General features: G+C 40.0%; 1 protein-coding gene and 1 non-coding gene across 51 annotated transcripts in view; both read left to right on the forward strand.

Moving 5' to 3' along the window:
* PUM1 (pumilio RNA binding family member 1) overlaps nt 1–20,006 on the forward strand; it is a 136,549-nt gene that overhangs the window by 101,030 nt on the left and 15,513 nt on the right. For 7 of the 50 annotated variants that reach the window (XM_015133619.3, XM_028836902.2, XM_015133646.3 and 4 more), the window contains 5 exons: nt 771–1,067; nt 2,134–2,370; nt 13,310–13,577; nt 14,908–15,037; nt 17,035–17,163. In XM_015133619.3, coding sequence (XP_014989105.1) covers nt 771–1,067; nt 2,134–2,370; nt 13,310–13,577; nt 14,908–15,037; nt 17,035–17,163 — 1,061 coding nt within the window. Of the gene's footprint in view, nt 1–770; nt 1,068–2,133; nt 2,371–13,309; nt 13,578–14,907; nt 15,038–17,034; nt 17,170–20,006 lie in introns of all 50 variants that reach the window. The other 43 variants (XM_077964910.1, XM_077964929.1, XM_077964935.1 and 40 more) reach the window with 7 other exon arrangements.
* LOC114675058 (small nucleolar RNA SNORD103/SNORD85) lies at nt 18,105–18,189 on the forward strand. The gene has a single exon (XR_003726153.1). It is a non-coding gene; the product is annotated as a small nucleolar RNA SNORD103/SNORD85 (small nucleolar RNA).

The raw sequence follows: 20,006 nt of genomic DNA on the forward strand, positions 1-20,006 counted from the left end.
AATGTTTCAAAAAGAGATCAGAAGCAATAAGTGACCTTGGTGGATTCTCCTTTTTGTTGGGAGGGGTGGCATGTGCCAGCTGGTTAGAAGCAAAGTCTGGTTCCACTGAGAACATAGAAGTTGCATTACTCACACAAAATGGCTTTGTTGGCAGAAATCCAAGGCTGATTTCACAGAAATCCAAGTCATTATTTTAAGATAATTTTAGAGGAGGGGTTGTTTTTTGCCATAGGGGCAGGAATGGAGGAAGTGGGAAACAGTAGTGAGAAGTGACAGAATAATACATTTTGTTGGGAGGAGTAATAGTTTTTTACTTTAAGTGTTTATATGTTTTGTTTTGTTTTTTTTTAATTAGGAACAATAACAGGAACATCTAGAAGACAGCAGTGTGCTAAAATAGGAACTTGAAGGATGTATATGCATTACATGGTTCTAGAAGAAACCCTCAACATAGTTATTTATGGAATTTAAGATTTTAGGAAGTAATTGTATTTGATGGATACGTTGGATGTTTATACCCCTTTTAATCTGTAGTCTCTTTAAAGCTACCAGCATAGTGAACTTCTTCTAGTGGTATTTTGAGTTCAAATTGAAAGTAGAAACAGAAAATAGCAGCTTCATATGAAGGGATCAAAGACAGATTTGTATGGTTTGTGTCTGTTTTGAAAAGATAGGCAGCATTAAAAGGTTTTCTGAAAAAAGATAAAAATGTAGTTTGGAAATGTGGCCAGTCCCTTTCATAGCCAAACGGTTTGCTTTCTTCTTCATAGCTGTTGCAGCAGCCGCAGCTTCAGCAAATGGAGCAGCTGGTGGTCTTGCTGGAACAACAAATGGACCATTTCGCCCTTTAGGAACACAGCAGCCTCAGCCCCAGCCTCAGCAGCAGCCCAATAACAACCTGGCATCCAGTTCTTTCTACGGCAACAACTCTCTGAACAGCAATTCACAGAGCAGCTCCCTCTTCTCCCAGGGCTCTGCCCAGCCTGCCAACACATCCTTGGGATTCGGAAGTAGCAGTTCTCTCGGCGCCACCCTGGGATCCGCCCTTGGAGGGTTTGGAACAGCAGGTAGAAATTAGACTGATATGCTCTTAAGACTGAATTTTAATTATTTTTACAATCCTTCTGGAATACTGGCAATGCATGGAACCACAGGCAGATCTGGATCAAGCCTTGTGGGAATCCAGCCATCCCACATAATCTGTGAGATGATAGACTATTGAAATCAAGTTATACAGATGGGACCTATTTCGATCCATGCTCATGTGGCTACTTACTTAATCAGTTTCTTCCAGGGATTTGAAATCTAGGGAAGATTTTTGCTATAATTGGGAAAAATATGGAGGGAACTATAGAAATTGATATCAAAAACTGAGGGAGGAGGACTTACTAAAGATAGCAGAGCTGAAATACTCTACAATTGAGACTGAGCTGAGTTCTTGGCCTGCAGGCCTTAAAGAGTTACAAGTTTTCTTCAGTCTTCTGAGTAGAATATAAGGTAGACGTGTGGAAAATTAGGAGGAAGGATATTAGACCAAGATATTTTTAATGTTGTGATGAAAAAAGCAGGAGTGTAGTATGGTGAATAATGGGATAATTGCAGAGATTATAAAAAACAAAAGTGATCCCTAAATAGAAGGGCATGTGTGAAAGAAATTATCTTAATTGGAATTGAGGGCAGCGTTGACTCTAGATTGAACCCACTGAGAAAACAGGCTTTCAATATAGAAGTCTTGTGTAGTGGGGCAGTAGCCCATTTACAAATCTTTTTTCTGTATCCCATTTTTCTACTTGAACCTGTTCAATTGATGAAAGGCATTCTTCTAGTCCATTTTCTTCCACCTTTTCCATAGCTCATGTGGCCGTCAGAGCTTTTTAACCCTCCCTTATCCTATAATATACAACACCCCATAGGAAGGTAAATTTGGCATACGTTTGATGGTCATGTTAACCTGAGCCATGTCCTCTTTATTACTTATCTGCCCCTAGTACTGCTACATTAACAGTTAGGCTGTCTCTGCTGACAAATTTGCGGTGGTAAGGAGTCTGGATCAAAGTGTTAGGAACAGGTCACTGGGCTTGTTCTTCGAAGAACAGGCCTGTTCTTATCTGCATTGTTTTAATTCCATTTTAGTTGCAAACTCCAACACTGGCAGTGGCTCCCGCCGTGACTCCCTGACTGGCAGCAGTGACCTTTATAAGAGGACATCGAGCAGCTTGACCCCCATTGGACACAGTTTTTATAACGGCCTTAGCTTTTCCTCCTCTCCTGGACCCGTGGGCATGCCTCTCCCTAGTCAGGGACCAGGACATTCACAGACACCACCTCCTTCCCTCTCTTCACATGGATCCTCTTCAAGCTTAAACCTGGGTAAGAACCATTACTCTAACACCACCTTGAACTCTAGAACTCTCTTGCCACCGATGACATTACAAGAACTTTGCATAAGCAAAGGACAGTCCCTTTATACTAGAAGTGTCCTGGGTATTCTGTGCCTTCCGTAAATACCTCATGTTATTCAGGCTGTACCTATAGATAGTGTAGCAGTTTTGGCTTTACTATAGTTGGGTACATTCCCTGTATATTCAGTTAGCTTTAGTATGAACATTTGATTCTTTGGCTACCTGTGAGAGTATTTCCATGTAAACAATATAAACACAGGTTCATTTCAGTGAAGCTAGGAAACACAGAGACAGAATTTAATCACCTAGTATCACCACCTGCAATACCACCACAATTAATATTTTGCCTTATTTCTTTTCAAAGTTTCCCCTCTGCTATATGTACATATAATATCTTGCTTTTTCACAAAAAGCATTTGATTTTTAAAATTTTGCCATATTTTAAAATATTTGTAAATATAAACTCTCAAATTATACAGTATGCTAATGAGGAAATGTATATTTCCCTGTTAAATATTTAGGTTGTTTTAATGCATGGGATTTTAAAATATTACCATCTAGAGTCTAGAAAATAGGGAAAGAAAAAGAGGATCCCAAGCAGCAGGCTATAAGAATGAAAAGAAAATTATATTACTTTTTTTTTTTTTTTGGGGGGGGGTGTGGCAAATCTCTAAATCTTTCAGGACACGGGAGATATTTTCTTATCTCAAACATGGTGCATACTTCTCTCCCACAGTTATGTATTAAGTTTGAAGTACTGATTTATTTGCTAGATGGGGAAAATTGAGTCCTAGATGTAGAGTCACCATATAATGTATCATGCTAACCATAACACTCTTGTGAGTGGAAGAGGGTGCTATGAATAATTACTTGGTAATGATAGGCCTAAATCAGGACTGTCGTGGGCAAATCAGCATGTGTGGCCACTTTACCAAGAAGATTCTGTTTTTAACCAGCGAGATTAAATGACTTCATGGACTCAGAAGTGAGAACTGACTAAAAACAAACAGGATACCTTCGTTTGGATAGGCAGACTAGAAAGTGATTTATAGGATTCAAGAGAAGTCTGAAGTGGGTAGCGTAATAGACTTATTATTCTAGACCTACGAGTGACAACTTTGAGTTTGAAAGAGGCGAGTTTCAAGTCAAAACTATGTTTATATATACACATTGGCATGTGTGTGCGTATCCTGAAGTTTTATACAGTAAGAACTGTAGTTGTAGAACTCATTTTCTCAGGTTATATATGAACATCACTTTATAAAAGTTACTGTGACTTTCCTGATTAGTAGGTCCATAATAAGTAGACAGGCGATGGGGTACATTCCCCAACAGTGTTTCCTAGTGACACAATGCCTGGCTTTAAAGACTGGGGGTTAATGCAAAATCTGGAGAGGAGTGTCAGACTCCCAGTTTGATATATGGCTAGAAGGAAGGAACCAATGTTAATTGACCTGGCATTTACCTGCTGGTGTTAATGGTTTTGGGTCCTGTACATACAACCCTGGAAGGTATAGGTATTATTTCGTGTCTGAGGACTTAAATATCTTGCCTAGCCTAGATCATCTTGGATTTGAACAGGTTTAGAATCAAGCATATTTGACTCCAAAGCATGCAGTTTCAGTGTATATCCTGTCACATGATATACTCAGAGTATCTTGAACCAGTCCATTATCAAATCCAGAAATATATATCTTAATTTCTTGGTTTAAAAACAGGTAAACTATGTCATCCCATACTATGTACTAAACAACCTGAACCTGCTAAAATTTTTTTCATAAAGAACCAGATAGTAAATGTTTTAGGTTTTATAGGCCAGATGGTGTCTGTAGTGAATATTCTACTCTGCTGTTGGAAGGCAACCACAGACAAAATGTAAATGAGTGAATATGTAGCTATCTTCTAATAAAACTTTATTTATAAAAATAAATGGGCCGGGCACGGTGGCTCACATCTGTAAGCCCAGCACTTTGGGAGGCCGAGATAGACAGATCACTTGAGGTCAGGAGTTCAAGACCAGCCTGGCCAACATAGTGAAACCCCACCTCTACCAAAAAATACAAAAATTAGCCAGGCATGGTGGTGCGTGCCTGTAGTCCTACCTACTTGGGAGGCTGAGGTGAAAGAATTGCTTGAACCTGGGAGACAGGCTGCAGTGAGCTGAGATCATGCCACTGCACTCCAGCCTGAGCAACAGAGTAAGACCCTGTTTCAAAATAAGTTAAGATAAAATCAAATAAAAAGCTGTGGTTCCTTGGTGCGTGGAAATGGAGCCGGAAGTGTTACTTTCATGCATAATACCTTTCCTTTCTAAAGTATCAGCAATTTAATGTAATACTACCTCTTAATTCATGTTTTCCCTTTGAAGAAGGAAATAACTATTAGTGTGAGTTATTTCTTGTCAAATGACTTGTTGCCTTCCTAGTTTTATGTTTAACGTAACTTCTCCTTGGAAACATTCACCTTGTTTACGCAGTTTCTTTGTGTACATTTGCATTAGACTTGTGTTGTGTGTAGTACATGTTTCATATATGCCATTCCTGAGGAACTCTTTGTCTCAATTAGTACAGCTTTGCCTCCGCTCAGTCTGTTTCCTTGAGAAAATAGAGGTGTGCTACTTGGTTTCTAACGATCTCCATAAAGAGGCCTTAAAGACGTTTTAGTATAAGAAACTTAACATTTCTTTCTGGCCCACACCTAATATAGCTTCTGTGGTTAATACTGCTTCACTGCTGCCACCAGCCATCAGCAGTGACGAGCAGCCATACTAAGCATTTTATATTCATTGTGTTGAATACTCAAAAGAACTCTTCACCCCTTAAAACTCAGCATGTCTTAATGAATGTTGCTTAATGATACCAACCACAAAGCTAGTGTTTGAATGCGCATACCAGCCTGTATCTCTTGTGGATCTTTTCCCCATCTTGTCGTTTTTACACTTTGTCCCAGTAGGCAGATATGTGTTAGTATCGTCTAACAAAATCAGTGACCTGTTTAGTAATTTTTCCTGTTATTTATTTAAAAATCACTTACTCAGTGACCTGTTTAGTAATTTTTCCTATTATTTATTTAAAAATCACTTACTGAGTGGCGTGGTTTTTCATTACTGATTGTTTAAAGTTCAGACTAAAAACAAACCTTTTTGAGTTCTATTCCCCACCCCCGTTTTTATTGTTTGAGACAGGGTCTTGCTCTGTTGCCCAGACTGGAATGCAGTGGTGCTATCATAGCCCACTGTAACCTCAAACTCTTGGGCTCAAAGGATCTTTCCACTCCAGCATCCCAAGTAGCTGGTACTATAAGCACACACCACCACACCTGGCTAATTAAAATAATGTTTTTTTGTAGAAACTAAGTCTTGCTATGTTGGTCAGGGTGTCTTGAACTCTGGGCCTCCAGTGATCCTCTTGCCTTGGCCTCTGAAAGCACTAGGATTACAGGTGTGAGCTACTGTTCCTGGCTCCTTTTTTTCTTTATTTTATTTTATTTATTTTTTTGAGATGAGTTTCACTCTGTGGCCCAGGTTGGAATGCAGTGGCATGATCTTGGCTCACTCCAACTTCTGCCTCCCGGTTCAAGAGATTCTCTTGCCTCAGTCTCCTCTGTAGCTGGGAATGCAGGCACGTGCCACCATGCCCAGCTAATTTTTTATTTTTAGTAGAGATGAGGTTTAACCATGTTGGCCAGGCTGGTCCCTTTTTTTCAGTTTTAAAATGTTGTCTTTTAAAATGCAGTAGTTTTTTATTTTGATGGGGTTCAATTTATCTTGGTTTTGAAATAGTATCGAAGAAATCTTTGCCTAACTCAAACTCTTGGGGGAATATTTTCTCATGTTTTGCTCTAAAAAAAATTTATTGTTTTATCTCTTAAATATAAGTCTGATCCATTTTGAGTTAATTTTGGGTGTCAGGTCAGGGTTCATCTTTTTGCACATGCATTTCTAGTTGTCCTAGCACCATTTTCCTTCATAATTTTGGTGTACAGGTCTTGCACTGTTTCTGTTAAATTTATTCCTAATTGCATATATTTTTGATGCTATTATAAATAGAATTGTGTTCTGGTTTTATCTTTCGATCGACTGTTGCTTGCTTATAGAAATACAATTGGTTTTTGTATGTTGATCTTATATACTGCGGCCTCGCTGTAGTCATTTATTATTAGTTCTAATGGTTTTTGGGTGGAATCTGTAGGATTTTCTACATATAAGATTATATCATCTAAGAATAAAAGCCATTTTCCAATCTGGATTACGTTTCTTTTTCTTGTCTGATTGCGCTGTGTAGAACCTCCAGTACAGGTTAAAATCCCAAATCAAAATTCTGAAATGCTGAGTTTTTGGAGTGTCAACAAAGTCTTTGTTGAAAGTCAACAAAGCTCAAAGGAAATGCTCTAGAATTTTTGATTCTCATATTAGGATGCTCAGCTGGTAAATATAATGCAAGTATCCAAAATCTGAAAGACTTTAAAGTCTGAAACACTTCTGGTCCCAAGTATTTTGGATAAAGGGTGCTCGACCTGGACAGTGTTAAATGGAAGAAGTAAGAGCACACATCCTTCCCTTGTTCCTGATCTTTTTTTTTTTTTTTTTTTGAGATGGAGTCTCGCTTTGTCGCCCAGGCTGGAGTGCAGTGGCCGGATCTCAGCTCACTGCAAGCTCCGCCTCCCGGGTTTACGCCATTCTCCTGCCTCAGCCTCCTGAGTAGCTGGGACTACAGGTGCCCGCCACCACGCTCAGCTAGTTTTTTTGTATTTCTTTTAGTAGAGACGGGGTTTCACCATGTTAGCCAGGATGGTCTTGATCTCCTGACCTTGTGATCCGCCCGTCTTGGCCTCCCAAAGTGCTGGGATTACAGGCTTGAGCCACCGTGCCTGGCCTGTTCCTGAACCTGGCGGGAGCTGGGGGTAAAGCATTTTATCTTTTACCATTAAGCATAATCTAATACATTAAGCATAATCTAAAACAGTTGGTTTTTAGTAGATGCCCTTTATTAGGTTGAGAAAGTTTCCTTCTAGCCTAAGTTTGTTGTGAGTTTTTGTTGTGAATGGGTTTTAGTTTTTGTCAAGTGTTTTTTCTGCCTTTTTTTTTTTTTTTTTTGAGATGGAATCTTGCTCTGTCGCCCAGGCTGGAGTGCAGTGGTGCAATCTCAGCTCACTGCAACCCCCGCTTCCCAGGTTCATGCCATTCTCCTGCCTCAGCGTCCCAAGTAGCTGGGACTACAGGCGCCTGTCACCATGCCCGGCTAATTTTTTGTATTTTTAGTAGAGACAGGGTTTCACCGTGTTGGCTAGGATGGTCTCAATCTCTTGACCTCTTGATCTGCCCGCTTTGGCCTCCCAAAGTGCTGGGATTACAGGCGTGCGCCACCTTGCCTGGCTGTTCTTTCTGTATTTGACGATCTTGTGGCTTTTATCCTGTATTCTGTGAATGTGGTATGTTACATTAATTGATTTTCAGATGTTAATCCAACCCTGCATTCCAGATATACATCTTAAATGATGATCATGTGGCTTTTATCCTGTATTCTGTGAAAGTGGTATGTTACATTAATTGATTTTCAGATATTAATCCAACCCTGCATTCCATATATACCTCTTACTTTGGTCATGTTCAATTCGGTGTGTTTGTATTTTTGTTGAGAATTTTTGAATCTGTATTAATGAAGGATGTGTGTTTTTCTTTCTCGTGAGGTATTTGTTGTGGCTTGGTGTCAGGGTGATATTGACCTCATAGCATGAACTTCGAAGTGTAGCATCCCCCTCTATTTTCTAGAAGAGTTTGTGGAGTATCCGCATTATTTCTTTAGACATTTGATAAACTTGACTAGGTAAGGCAGTCTTAACCTGGACATTTATTTGTAGTAAGATTTTTACTTACCCCATTTCTTTACCTCTTATAGGTCTTATGGGTTCAGATTTTTATTTCTTCTTGAGTCAGTTTTGGTAATTTGTGACTTTCTAGGAATTTGTCCGTTTCATCTAAACTGCCAAATTTGTTAGCATAAAATGCACTATTTTAATAAGTGAAATCTCTCTCAATCTTCCTCTCCCATCTCCCCCATACATGCATATGTACCCATGAATGTGCACATATAAAATATGTTGTGACCCTGAACAAGACAGATGTTGCAATTATTTATTTTATTTGACCTAATTATGTGTTGCATGTCTCAATTTAACAGTATTATTTTTGTAATTATTAATCATAGTTAATAAATATGAATTTTCTTAACTAGATCTGTAACTCTCATTTGTGGTTTATATGTGGTTTACATAGAAAACCTTAAACTCTCACTTATAACGGAAACATCCGTCTCTGGTAAATTCTGCTTCCCATCTCAAAGAGAAAAAAGTAAAGGATGTGGATATGAGTGTCCCCAAAGACTGACTGTAGCGGTTTCACGCCCTGCCTACCCATAGATCTCCTTATCCTACTCCACCCTTTCTCACTCCTCATTTCTTAGAATGCTTCTCCATGCTTATAGTTTTCTGCACAGTCCCCAGGCTGTATCATTTAAAAACTCTTAAACATCAAGAGGTAGCAGGTAGTTTTTGTTGACAATACCCAGGCTTTTCATTTGCCCGGGAAGAAAGTGTTATGATTGTTCATTACTTCAGAAATGAAATATATAATAGTAAAAAGGAGCTCAAAAGTTCATAAGCTGTCCAGGGCAAAAGAATCAAAGCATTTATAACTGAAATTTAGTTCTAAACTAAAAAGCATTTAGTTTTATTATCATGATAGAATTATCATCCTCTTAAAATGTATTCTTTCTGTTCTTTATCTTCAGAGTTTTATGTGCCTTTTAGTTTTTTAGGAAAAGCACAGCTCAAACGCAAAATACCTTTATCTGTCCTTGCTTGAAATGAAGGAGAAGTTTCTAAGTTACTGGTCAGTAACCAGTAGTCATGTATGTGTTTAGGTATTTCCCCATTCTGAATTAAAATGGTTATTTTGTGATTTCTCACTTGGTTCTCTGAAGGAGACTTATCAGCTGTAAAACTAACTATGTGACAATTAACGTATTTTGGACTCCTTATTAATCATGCACTTAGATGATCAGTCTTCATGGTTATTTAATTTAGGGCTACCTTGGTGTTGTGTTGGAGAATGAATTGGAGAGAGCTTATTTTTAAAACACATTTTGATGAACATTGTTGCTTCTGGTTGTATTAAACACAGAACTAGATATTGGGGACCATGGGAATTTTTCTTTAAAAGTGGGAAGGCAGGGCTTTGCCCATTAGGCATCTATTAGATCTGTGAGTACAAAAAGCAAGTAAATGAGAACATTCCACGTAGCAAGGGCATGACATACTACATGGCTGCTGGCGGAAATCCCTTATATACAATTATGCAAAATAACTGAAGGGCTTATTAATTTAAATAAAACATTTAAGCCCTTACTGTCTGTGGAAAGTTGTCATAGGACACAGACCTATGAAATCCACCACTGTCCCTTTGAAGCCTTATGAGAAATGTTTCTTTTAAAACAGTTGCAAATTTAAACACTTCCAGAGTGTTGCACCGAAACCCCCAGAGCTATAGTGGTTTGGGTGCAAATACATGTTGGTATTCAGACTATTGTGCATCAGAAAGCAGATTTATGCACATTCGCTATCTAAATGAGATTCAGTCAACAAATACTTACCAATGGTCAAATATTTACTATTTGTCACACATTTTTTTCAAAAACAAGATAATTACAATTTAGAGCAAAAATTTAAGCATTGGCTTGATGTTGAAAGAAGTACTACTTGGCTCAAACAAAATATGTCTGTGAACTGTCAGTTTGCCATTTATAATTTAGTACCTGGGAAAATTTCTCTTCAGAGATGTCTATATTTCTTAGTAATAAAAACTGTGTGTATGTGTGTGTGCATGAATGTCCTTGTAGTATATACTTGTCTGACATCTAAGGAGGTAAGAGGCAAAAATCAAAACCTCACAGTAAATGTATTAACCATTTTTGTACGCATATGAACTGTTATTCAGTCTAGTCCTTTGTGTGGATTAGTCATTATGTTTTTGCCAGAAATAACAGAACATCCAACAGAGTGGCTTAAACAATAAGTGCGTTTATTGGCTTATATAACTGGAAGTATAGTGGTAGGGCAGTGTTCAGGGTTGGTTTGTCTCATCATTAAACATCATTACCAAGGACCTGGCTCCTTTATAATTTACCTTCCATTTCGGTCAGTGACCAGCTTCTTAAAATCCCTTTAAATTGTTTTCAAAACATTGTGTGTTCGCCCCGTGTTCGCCCCATCCCTTCTTCTTTGGCATGTTGCTGTTGCCACACTTTCCCCATACCTGCCAACCTACCCTGTTACCACCTCTTTGCCCATTTCTCCCCAGCCTCAGACAGGTGAGACAGAATTGTTTCTGAAATGGAATAAAGAACAGTCTCTTGGCTGGGTGCTGTGGGCTCATGCCGGTAATCCCAGCACTTTGGGAAGCTGAGATGGGCAGATCTCTTGAGGTCAGGAGTTCAGGATCTGTCTGGCCAACACAGTGAAACCCCATCTCTACTAAAAATACAAAAATTAGCTGGGTGTGGTGGCGCACACCTGTAGTCCCAGCTACTTGGAAGGCTGAGGTGGGAGAATTGCTTCAACCTGGGAGGTGGAGATTGCAGTGAGCCGAGATGGCACCATTGCACTCCAGCCTGGGCGACAGAGCAAGACTCCGTCTCAAAAATAAATAAATAAATAAAAGAACAGTCTTATGACTGCTGTTTTCTGTTCATATTAATCTCCTGACTTACTTTCCTTTAAAAAAAAAATCACTTTTCATTTGAATTCAGAAATACTGTGGAATTTGACAAGAACGTTCTGTAGAACAAGAAAACTTGATGAAACTGAGTCCGAAAATGAATTTCAGACCCCAAAAGGACCCTGACCCTGGAGTTAAGAGCCCTGTTCTGAATTCTGGCCATGACAATTTTGGGTTTTATATTTCATCTCTCTGGGCTTAATTTTCTGTTACTTAAATGGGAGTTACAAACTCCTTTTCCAAAATGCCAGTGAGAATTCCAAAGAAAGTGTATATGAAAAACCTTCTAACATAGAATTGGGCTTAGGACAAATCCTCAGTAAATATTTTACAGATTTCAACATTGAGCCATTTTCTTTTGGTGGTTTCATCACTTTGAGACCCAGACTTTTGAAGCTGGGCCCTGGAATTCTGTGAAGTCCAGCCTGGGTATCTTTTTGTGGCTACCATTAAACCCCAAACCAGACATTTATTAAAACTTGTGAAGAGCTGAGAAGTAGTTAATGTTGGATGACTTTTCTCGTGGATTTTTAATTGTTATTCATCTAAACTTTTTGTGGTTTATGTAATATTTCTTACCTACTTTGGCCTTTTTGTTTAAAAGGAGGTGGGGGAAACAACCCCAGAAAGGCTTGACATCTTTTTTCTGTTGCAATCAAAATTAAAAAAATAATAAAATAAGAACTGTTTTTTTTTTTTTTTTAAGATGGAGTCTTGCTCTGTCGCCCAGGCTGGAGTGCAGTGGCACAATCTCAGCTCACTGCAAGCTCTGCCTCCCAGGTTCACCTTTCTCCTGCCTAAGTCTCCCAAGTAGCTGGGACTACAGGCGCCCCCCACCATGCGCAGCTAATTATTTTTTTTTTGTATTTTTTAGTAGAGGCGGGGTTTCACCATGTTAGCCAGGGTGGTCTTGATCTCCCGACCTCATGATCCGCCCACCTCAGCCTCCCAAAGTGCTGGGATTACAGGTGTGAGCCACCGTGCCCGGCCTGTTATTTAAAAGTACTCGTAATTTATTATGCTGCTATACTTGTTTTTTTGGAGACAAGATCTTGCTCTGTTTTCCAGACTGAAATGGAGTGGTGCGATCATGGCTTACTGCAGCCTCGACCTGCTGGGCTCAGGTGATCTTCCTAACTCAACATCCCAAGTAGTTAGGACTACAGGTGTGCATCACCACACCCAGCTAATTTTTTATTTATTTTTATTTTTTTAGAGATGGGTTCTCTCTCTGTTGTCCAGGCTGGTCTCGAACTCTTAGGCTCAAGCTATCCTCCTGTCTCGACCTCCCAAAGTGTTGGGGTTATGGACATCAGCCACTGCACCTGGCCTGTTGTATGTTTTGATATGCCTTTTGGTCATATGTTTATTTTATCTGTCTAGAGATTCGCAATTATTCTCTTGTCACCCGTCAAAACAGCATTATCAATGGCATGAAGGTTGTTGAAACTACGGTCATTTCAGGCTGTGTCACAATAGAAATTGTTAAGAGCTGTCCATTTGTAATGACAACTCGAAAATTTTTCGTTTTTAAGGTATCTGCTATCTTCTACTCATTATGTCTCATTCATGGCCTGGAATGTCTTAGTGATTTTCACACTTCTATTTAGTGGCAAAATCATTCCTTCAAAGAAAGCTTTTTCACGGGGTGCTCTGTATAAAACAGACCAATCTGGGTGCCTGATTTTTTAGAGTGGGTTTCAGATGGAAATGGGGGTTATTCAAGAATGAAAGGCATCTCCACAGATCTCAGAATGGAAAACCACTCAAGTCTGAGTGTGTTTTGCATTTTCTGAGTTTTTATTGCTGGTACTCAGGTGCTGGGTTCACCTGGTTGGCATATTTCTCCCTCATTTCATTACTAGGGGCCATGCTAACTATTGCTGCAGTCTTACTAGCAGTCTGCCATCAACGGTAAAAGCATTCCCATCTCAATCTTTGTGCAGAAGTTTCCTTCCAGGTTGTTGAGTTGACCTACGAAAGTCATGACGCTAATAGAATTGTCTTAACACAAAAACAACAGCATTGAAGAAATCAGAAATGGCGCAGGCTTTCGGGTGTGGGAATGCTTTTTCCTCTCTTGAATGAAGTTTCTTAAGAATGGTCTTAAGTTCTCCTGCTCTGTAACCAACAGGAGGACTCACGAACGGCAGTGGAAGATACATCTCTGCTGCTCCAGGCGCTGAAGCCAAGTACCGCAGTGCAAGCAGCGCCTCCAGCCTCTTCAGCCCGAGCAGCACTCTTTTCTCTTCCTCTCGTTTGCGATATGGAATGTCTGATGTCATGCCTTCTGGCAGGAGCAGGCTTTTGGAAGATTTTCGAAACAACCGGTACCCCAATTTACAGCTGCGGGAGATTGCTGGACATATAATGGAATTTTCCCAAGACCAGCATGGGTCCAGGTGAGTACTTGACTTTGGCACTTTAAGGTAACCAAAATTTTAATGCCTTAACTGTCTTGGCTCAGATGGGTATCTACTGAAATAAAATGCCATATAGTAATTTTTTTAAAAGCATGCCTCTTAGTTTGCATCACATTATTTCATAGGGATTTAAGAAACAAACATGAAAACAAAGACGTACATATACTTTGGCTGCTTTAAACATTATGAAGAATCTTTTGCTCTCGAAGAGATGCTATTCAAATACAAGTTTGATCTAGGGTGCTTAGGAGTAAGACAGCTCTACCACCTTTCTTTGTTGTTCCACTCTGTAGAAGTGACAGTCTACGTAGAGATGAGAGAAGAAACTATTATAGAAGACAGAATTTGGTTTGTGTTACCCCTTCCTGTTGGGCTGCTGCAGTGGGCTTCACAGAAAGCGAATCTGGTCCTGGGGATAGAGCATAATTATGGTGACAACACCATCCTTCTTTCCCATTTCTGTTTCTGTTTCTTTCTTTTGACTGTGTCCAGTGAAACAGTTTCTACAGAAGCTACCTCCTCCTTAAGTTCTGCCAGCTTGCTACTGGGCCAATATTTCTCATATTTGAATTCTATAGGCTAGATTGAGAGGCAACATGATTTTCCCGATACTGGTCATCTGGACTAAAAAAAGGCAGACTGCTACTACTTTGGAAGATAATGAATACTGTTTTGTTTTCGTTTTTTGTTTTATTTTGTTCTGTTTTGTTTTTTGAGACAGAGTGTCTCTCTGTCGCCCAGGCTGGAGTGCAGTGGCGCAATCTCGGCTCACTGCAAGCTCCGCCTCCCGGGTTCATGCCATTCTCCTGCCTCAGCCTCCTGAGTAGCTGATAGATGCTGTTTTATATGAAAATAAGTTAAAGAATATAGTAAGGACTGTAAGCTTTGAGTTCATTGATGTGAGGCTGGTTTCTAAAGGAAAAAGTCAAGTAGGGTACATGTTGTGTTATGTCTCCCTCCACCCCTCCTCTCTTCCTGCACCCCGCCCCCCCCACCCCCTTTTCATCTCCTCCCACCTTGCACATAAATAAGATTCAGTAGACATGCCCTACTGGAATGAAATATACCATCATTTATATGTAATTTTCAAAGCTCAATTAAGTTAGGGCCTTCTTCCTCTATTTAAAAATTATTCAGGGGAGTTCAGGTGATTCATTCAAATAAAGTTTGGTTTATTGTGTGCATATGTGTGCACACATGCTCACTCACACACATTTCAGAACGGATGCAGTCTACAAACCGAGGTTCTCTGACGTATCTCCAGGTCTTCCTTCAGTGCTGTGATTGCCCTTTTTACTTTGTGCTTCAGATTCATTCAGCTGAAACTTGAGCGTGCCACACCAGCTGAGCGCCAGCTTGTCTTCAATGAAATCCTCCAGGCTGCTTACCAACTCATGGTAGATGTGTTTGGAAATTACGTCATTCAGAAGTTCTTTGAAGTAAGCCTTTGTTCTTTCTATCCTTTGACTTCAGAGAATCTGCAGAGCATTTTGATTTTCATTAGCCTTTTTAAGAATAGCAGTCCCATTCCAGTCTTCAGAATGAAGGGTGAGTAGTCTTTTTGAAGAGCTTTTTAGTGTTTTTCCAATTCATTAGAAGCAGTCTGTCTATTCTGTATGGTTTAAATACCCAAGCAGATAATGCCAGTCTGTTTTGGAAATGTGTTTGGAAAACTGGTGTCCCCATTTAGGACCCAGCACATTATTTCAGATGGTGTCAATGGTTTCACAAAACATGTCACTTAAAGAGGAAATAATCCCTGTAAAGTAGTTTTAGCAAGATCACAATAAAATATTGCCAAAAACAAATTTTTCTAAGGTTCTTAAGAGAATTGTCTTTGGACACCAACTCCAGTATGTTTCATTATCAGCTAGGGTCACAAGAATTGTTCAATGCTGCTTCTTGGCTGATCGTTTGGCCTTGATTTCTTGTTTTACTTCTGTTAATTTGAATAACGTTCACTTTTTTTTTTTATCATTGTCTTTGGAAAGAACGAGATTGTTAGGTTAATGTCTTTTTCCTCTAATAAAGCAAAATTTCAGAGAGGCAGGGATTTTTTTGCTTACCATTGTAGTCCTTATTATCTGGTATTGGCAACCCTAAGTTATAGATGCAGAATGGCACAAAACTTCGAGATGAGGAGGAGTCTAGTGTGGGGAGGAAAATGCTGGAATTCTGCACATTACCTACCACAAAACACATTTGTAAACGTCTTAACATCTCATTCAGTTTGATTTGTATGAAGATGAAAAAATGACGTACTCAAGTGTTACCTTCCCAAGTTTTTTCATGAAGACTTATGGTTTTTCACCCTGAATTCTTCAACATTAGACTAAGAAACCAATCTAAACATGATTTGTATTTTTGATTTTAGAATGACTTTGCACTGCCATTTTGTTACATATATAAAAATACTGAGCTCTCTAGTTCTGGAGGCTGATGTACCTTGGGGTGACAAAATATACAATGGATTATAGCCACATGATTTGGACCAAGCTTGAGAACTTCTCTGGATCTTAGTTCCCCTTGGGAGAATGAGGAGGTTGGATGGGCTGATAATTCATAACGTCTCCTCCAATCTCATGATTATGTGATTCAAATGAAAATAAAAAGCCAAGGATGGAAAATCATTCTAAGTAGAATTTTAACATAGTGTAGTCTTACTTCTTGATTGTGCTAATTTTCCCCTCCCAACTCTGTTACTTTGTGTAAATAGGAGGAAAAAAAAAAAATCAATTCTGTTAATGATGTAGAATACTACTTCAAAACACTATATCCATGTGTGCTTTGGCAGTAAGAGAATATGGATTCTTTTTTTTTTTTTTTTTTTTTTGGGACACACAGTCTCACTCTATGGGGCAGGCTGGAGTGTGGTAGTGCTTTTTCAGCTCACTGTAATGTAACCTCTGCCTCCTGGGTTGAGGCAATTCTCCTGCCTCAGCCTCCCGAGTAGCTGCGGTTACAGGAGCGTGCCACCATGCCTGGCCAATTGTTGTATTTTTAGTAGAGGCAGGGTTTTGCCATGTTGGCCAGGCTGGTCTTGAACTCCTGACCTCAGGTGATCCACCCTCCTTGGCCTCCCAAAGTGCTGGGTTTACAGGTGTGAGCCACTGCACCTGGCCGGATTCATTTAATAGTATGTTTTAATGACAGTTTTGAGGAATTATGTGTTTGCTTAGCAGATATTAATAGTGAAACTACTATTGTTGGGTATCTGAGAAACTTTTTAACATTAAAAAGGGTTACTCATAATTAGAGGCCGAGAGCTACTGGCTTGAAGAGACAATGGCTCTTTAAATAAAAGGTTTAGTTAATCACAGGTATCAGGGCTAAAAGAGGTTATGCCAATGGTTGATGCAGAATAATGAATGCTTTGCTTTCTCTGGTTTATTTCCTTCTACTTAAGTAATGGTGTTCACCCACACATTATGTCTAGTTTGGCAGTCTTGAACAGAAGCTGGCTTTGGCAGAACGGATTCGAGGCCATGTCCTGTCGTTGGCACTACAGATGTATGGCTGCCGTGTTATCCAGAAAGCTCTTGAGTTTATTCCTTCAGACCAGCAGGTAATTGTAAGTTTCCCCTTTAACTTTTCTCTTGGTGTTTGATGTTTCTCCATGGTACATGTAGTGAACCCTGTAATTCTGTCAATTTTTAGTTTTCTTTTATGGTTTTGCATTGTTGCTTATGGCTGCCTTTTTGTGCATGGCAAGCATGAACTGTGCAAATAATTTAAATTTATTGTAGATCAAGTATCTTGTATTAAAACCTGTGGTATCCAATACTCTTCCATTGGCTAGAACTTAGCCTTTAATAGGTTCAATTTTACAGGTGGTTTTTTTTTTTTTTTCCTCCATGAATTAAAGCAGGTAAAATACTAATAAGCCATCATTTTCTCCAACAAGTCAAACTTTCATCCAACCCACCTTCCATATTTTTTTACTCCTTCTCTCCTGTTCTTTCATCCCACCAACATCTATTGAGGAAGGGCCTGCCCAGCGTGGTGCATAGCCTGGTACATTGACCTGAAGCCCACTCTGTGCCAGACTTCATCAGCACAGAGATGACTAACAGCTGATCCCTGCCCGCAGAGTGCAGTCTGGTGGGGAAGAGCCATGGTGGTGAGCAGTGGTGAGGACATGAGAAGGACCCTTCACCCTTCCCAGAGTCCCTGAGGGCCGGCTTTGCAGGAGAAGGCAAGGCTAAAGAAGAGTTAGACAGGGAAGAAGGAACAGAAATGAGAATACTTAGGTGCTGTGAGTGGGGAACTGACAGAGAAATCACCTGAACAGGCCCACAGCTTCTTGACAAGTCACGGTGTGGGTCCAGTGAGCACTGCAGACACCACAGGGCCCAGGAAGCAAAACAGACCCACAGGCAGGCTATGCTACAGTTGTGTTTGTGCTAGGCAGTGCCTCCAGCCTCTGGTGCTTCTCATCTGAGCCTGCAGCTTTTGGGCTGTGAGCTCACTGAGCCCTTCTCATTTGAGGGGTTGGTTGGCCTTTTGTCTGGTAATGATGACCCACTTGCCCTCACTGAGAACAAAGTTCGGTAATGAGAATCTTTGTTGTGGACTCAAGTTCTGAGCCAGACAAGACACCCACCACCCCTGAGTCATAGTAAACCAATCCAGAACACTGCACTGGTGTTGGCAATGGCAGTTAAAGTCTGAAGAAGTCCAAAGTTTTTAAAGTGGTGCGTTTCATAGGTATGTGCTATGATGCTGGTGAAGGGAGAGAGGAATGCTGGAGATAGAGCAGGTCTGGAGTTCATTTATTCAGTGCTTAGTACTGGAGATGTAGCATTAATAAGAAAGTAAAAGTAATTAGAAGCAAGTGTGAAACTATTTTTAATTTTCTTTTAATGTTCAGATCATTGCCAATTTTAATTTTTCTTGGATTTTCATAGATAGTTGAATTTTTCTTCTTTAATTTTCTTGTCTTTCTTTTTTTCTTTCTTTCTTTTTGGAGACAAGGTCTCACTCTGTCACCCAGGCTGGAGTGCAGTGGCATAATTGTGCCTTGCTGCAGCCTCAACCTCCTGAGCTGAAGTGGTCCTCCCATATTAGCTTCCTGAGCAGGTGGAACTACAGGCATGCGCCACTACCCCAGGATAATGTGTGTGTATTTTTGGTAGAGATGGGGGTTTCTACCATGTTGCCCAGGCTGGTCTTGAACCCCTGGACTCGATCGATTTGGCCTCCCAAAGTGCTGGGATTACAGGTGTGAGATACCCCACCCAGCTATTGTTCTTTTCTGTGTTATATTTTTCACATATTTTTTCTGGTCATGTTTCTCTGTGGTGTCTTGTTCTGGGCCTGACTTATGCTTCCTACCATGGATTATTTTACTCTTTCTAGATGCAAGTTTGCCATTTTAGGTAAAACTAACTCATCTTTGTTGGAATTTTTATTTCTTCTGGATCACAGAAATATCCAGAGAAGCCATCTCTCCTTCTTTTTGTTTATAAGTATTCCTTGACTTTATTTTTGTGAAAGCTTCATTGTCATAATTATTTCCACAGTTCCCATCATTCCCATAATTGTATTTTCAGAGTAAATTATTCTCTTCTGGGCCGAGCACAGTGGCTTATGCCTGTAATCCCAGCACTTTGGGAGGCCAAGGTGGGTAGATTGCTAGGGCCCAGGACCAGCCTGTGCAGCATGGTGAAACCCCGTCTCTATAAAAAGTTAGCTGGGCCTGGTGGTGTACTCCTACAGTCTCAGCTGCCTGGGGGGCTGAGGTAGGAGGATTGCTTGAGCCCAGGAGGTTGAGGCTGCAGTGAGCCATGATTGCACCACTGTACTCCAGCCTGGGTGACAGATCCTAAGAAACCCTGTTTCCAAAAAAAAAAAAAAAAAAAAAAAAAATTAATTCCCTTCTGACATTTAATCACTGTGTCTCTTGCCTTTTGCTTCTTTAGCCCCTGCCATTGTCATCTTTAATTTCTTTAATTAGATGATAGCTTAGTTGCTTTGAGGTACTCAACATTTTGGGCATTTAAGACATTGCATTCATTAGCATCACTATTTTGACATGATTTGCAGTCTTCTAACATAAATCCACTGGCAACACAGTTTAGCCAATGTACAGAGATTGGAGACAGCAAGGAAATTAGGCAGGAGGCACCAGGTATAGCCATAGTGCAGGCATTTAATTTCAAGATACCTAAGACCTGGGACAGTGAGTTTGGGGGAAGGGCTTCAGTCGAAATCCCAGTGTCTCTCTCTATATATATCCTGTCACCATCACCCATTTCCTACTCACAGACTCAGTTTCTGGCCATTTCATCTACTTCCTGTGTTTGCACACTTTTCATTAATTGAGAACCATTCCTGCTGACTCTGCAGTCACTATGGCCTAGTAGTAAGATCATAGGTGTTGGAGTCACAGCTTAGGCTAGAATTGTA

Source organism: Macaca mulatta, chromosome 1 (genome assembly GCF_049350105.2).
Source record: "Macaca mulatta isolate MMU2019108-1 chromosome 1, T2T-MMU8v2.0, whole genome shotgun sequence".
NCBI classification, from domain to species: domain Eukaryota; kingdom Metazoa; phylum Chordata; class Mammalia; order Primates; family Cercopithecidae; genus Macaca; species Macaca mulatta.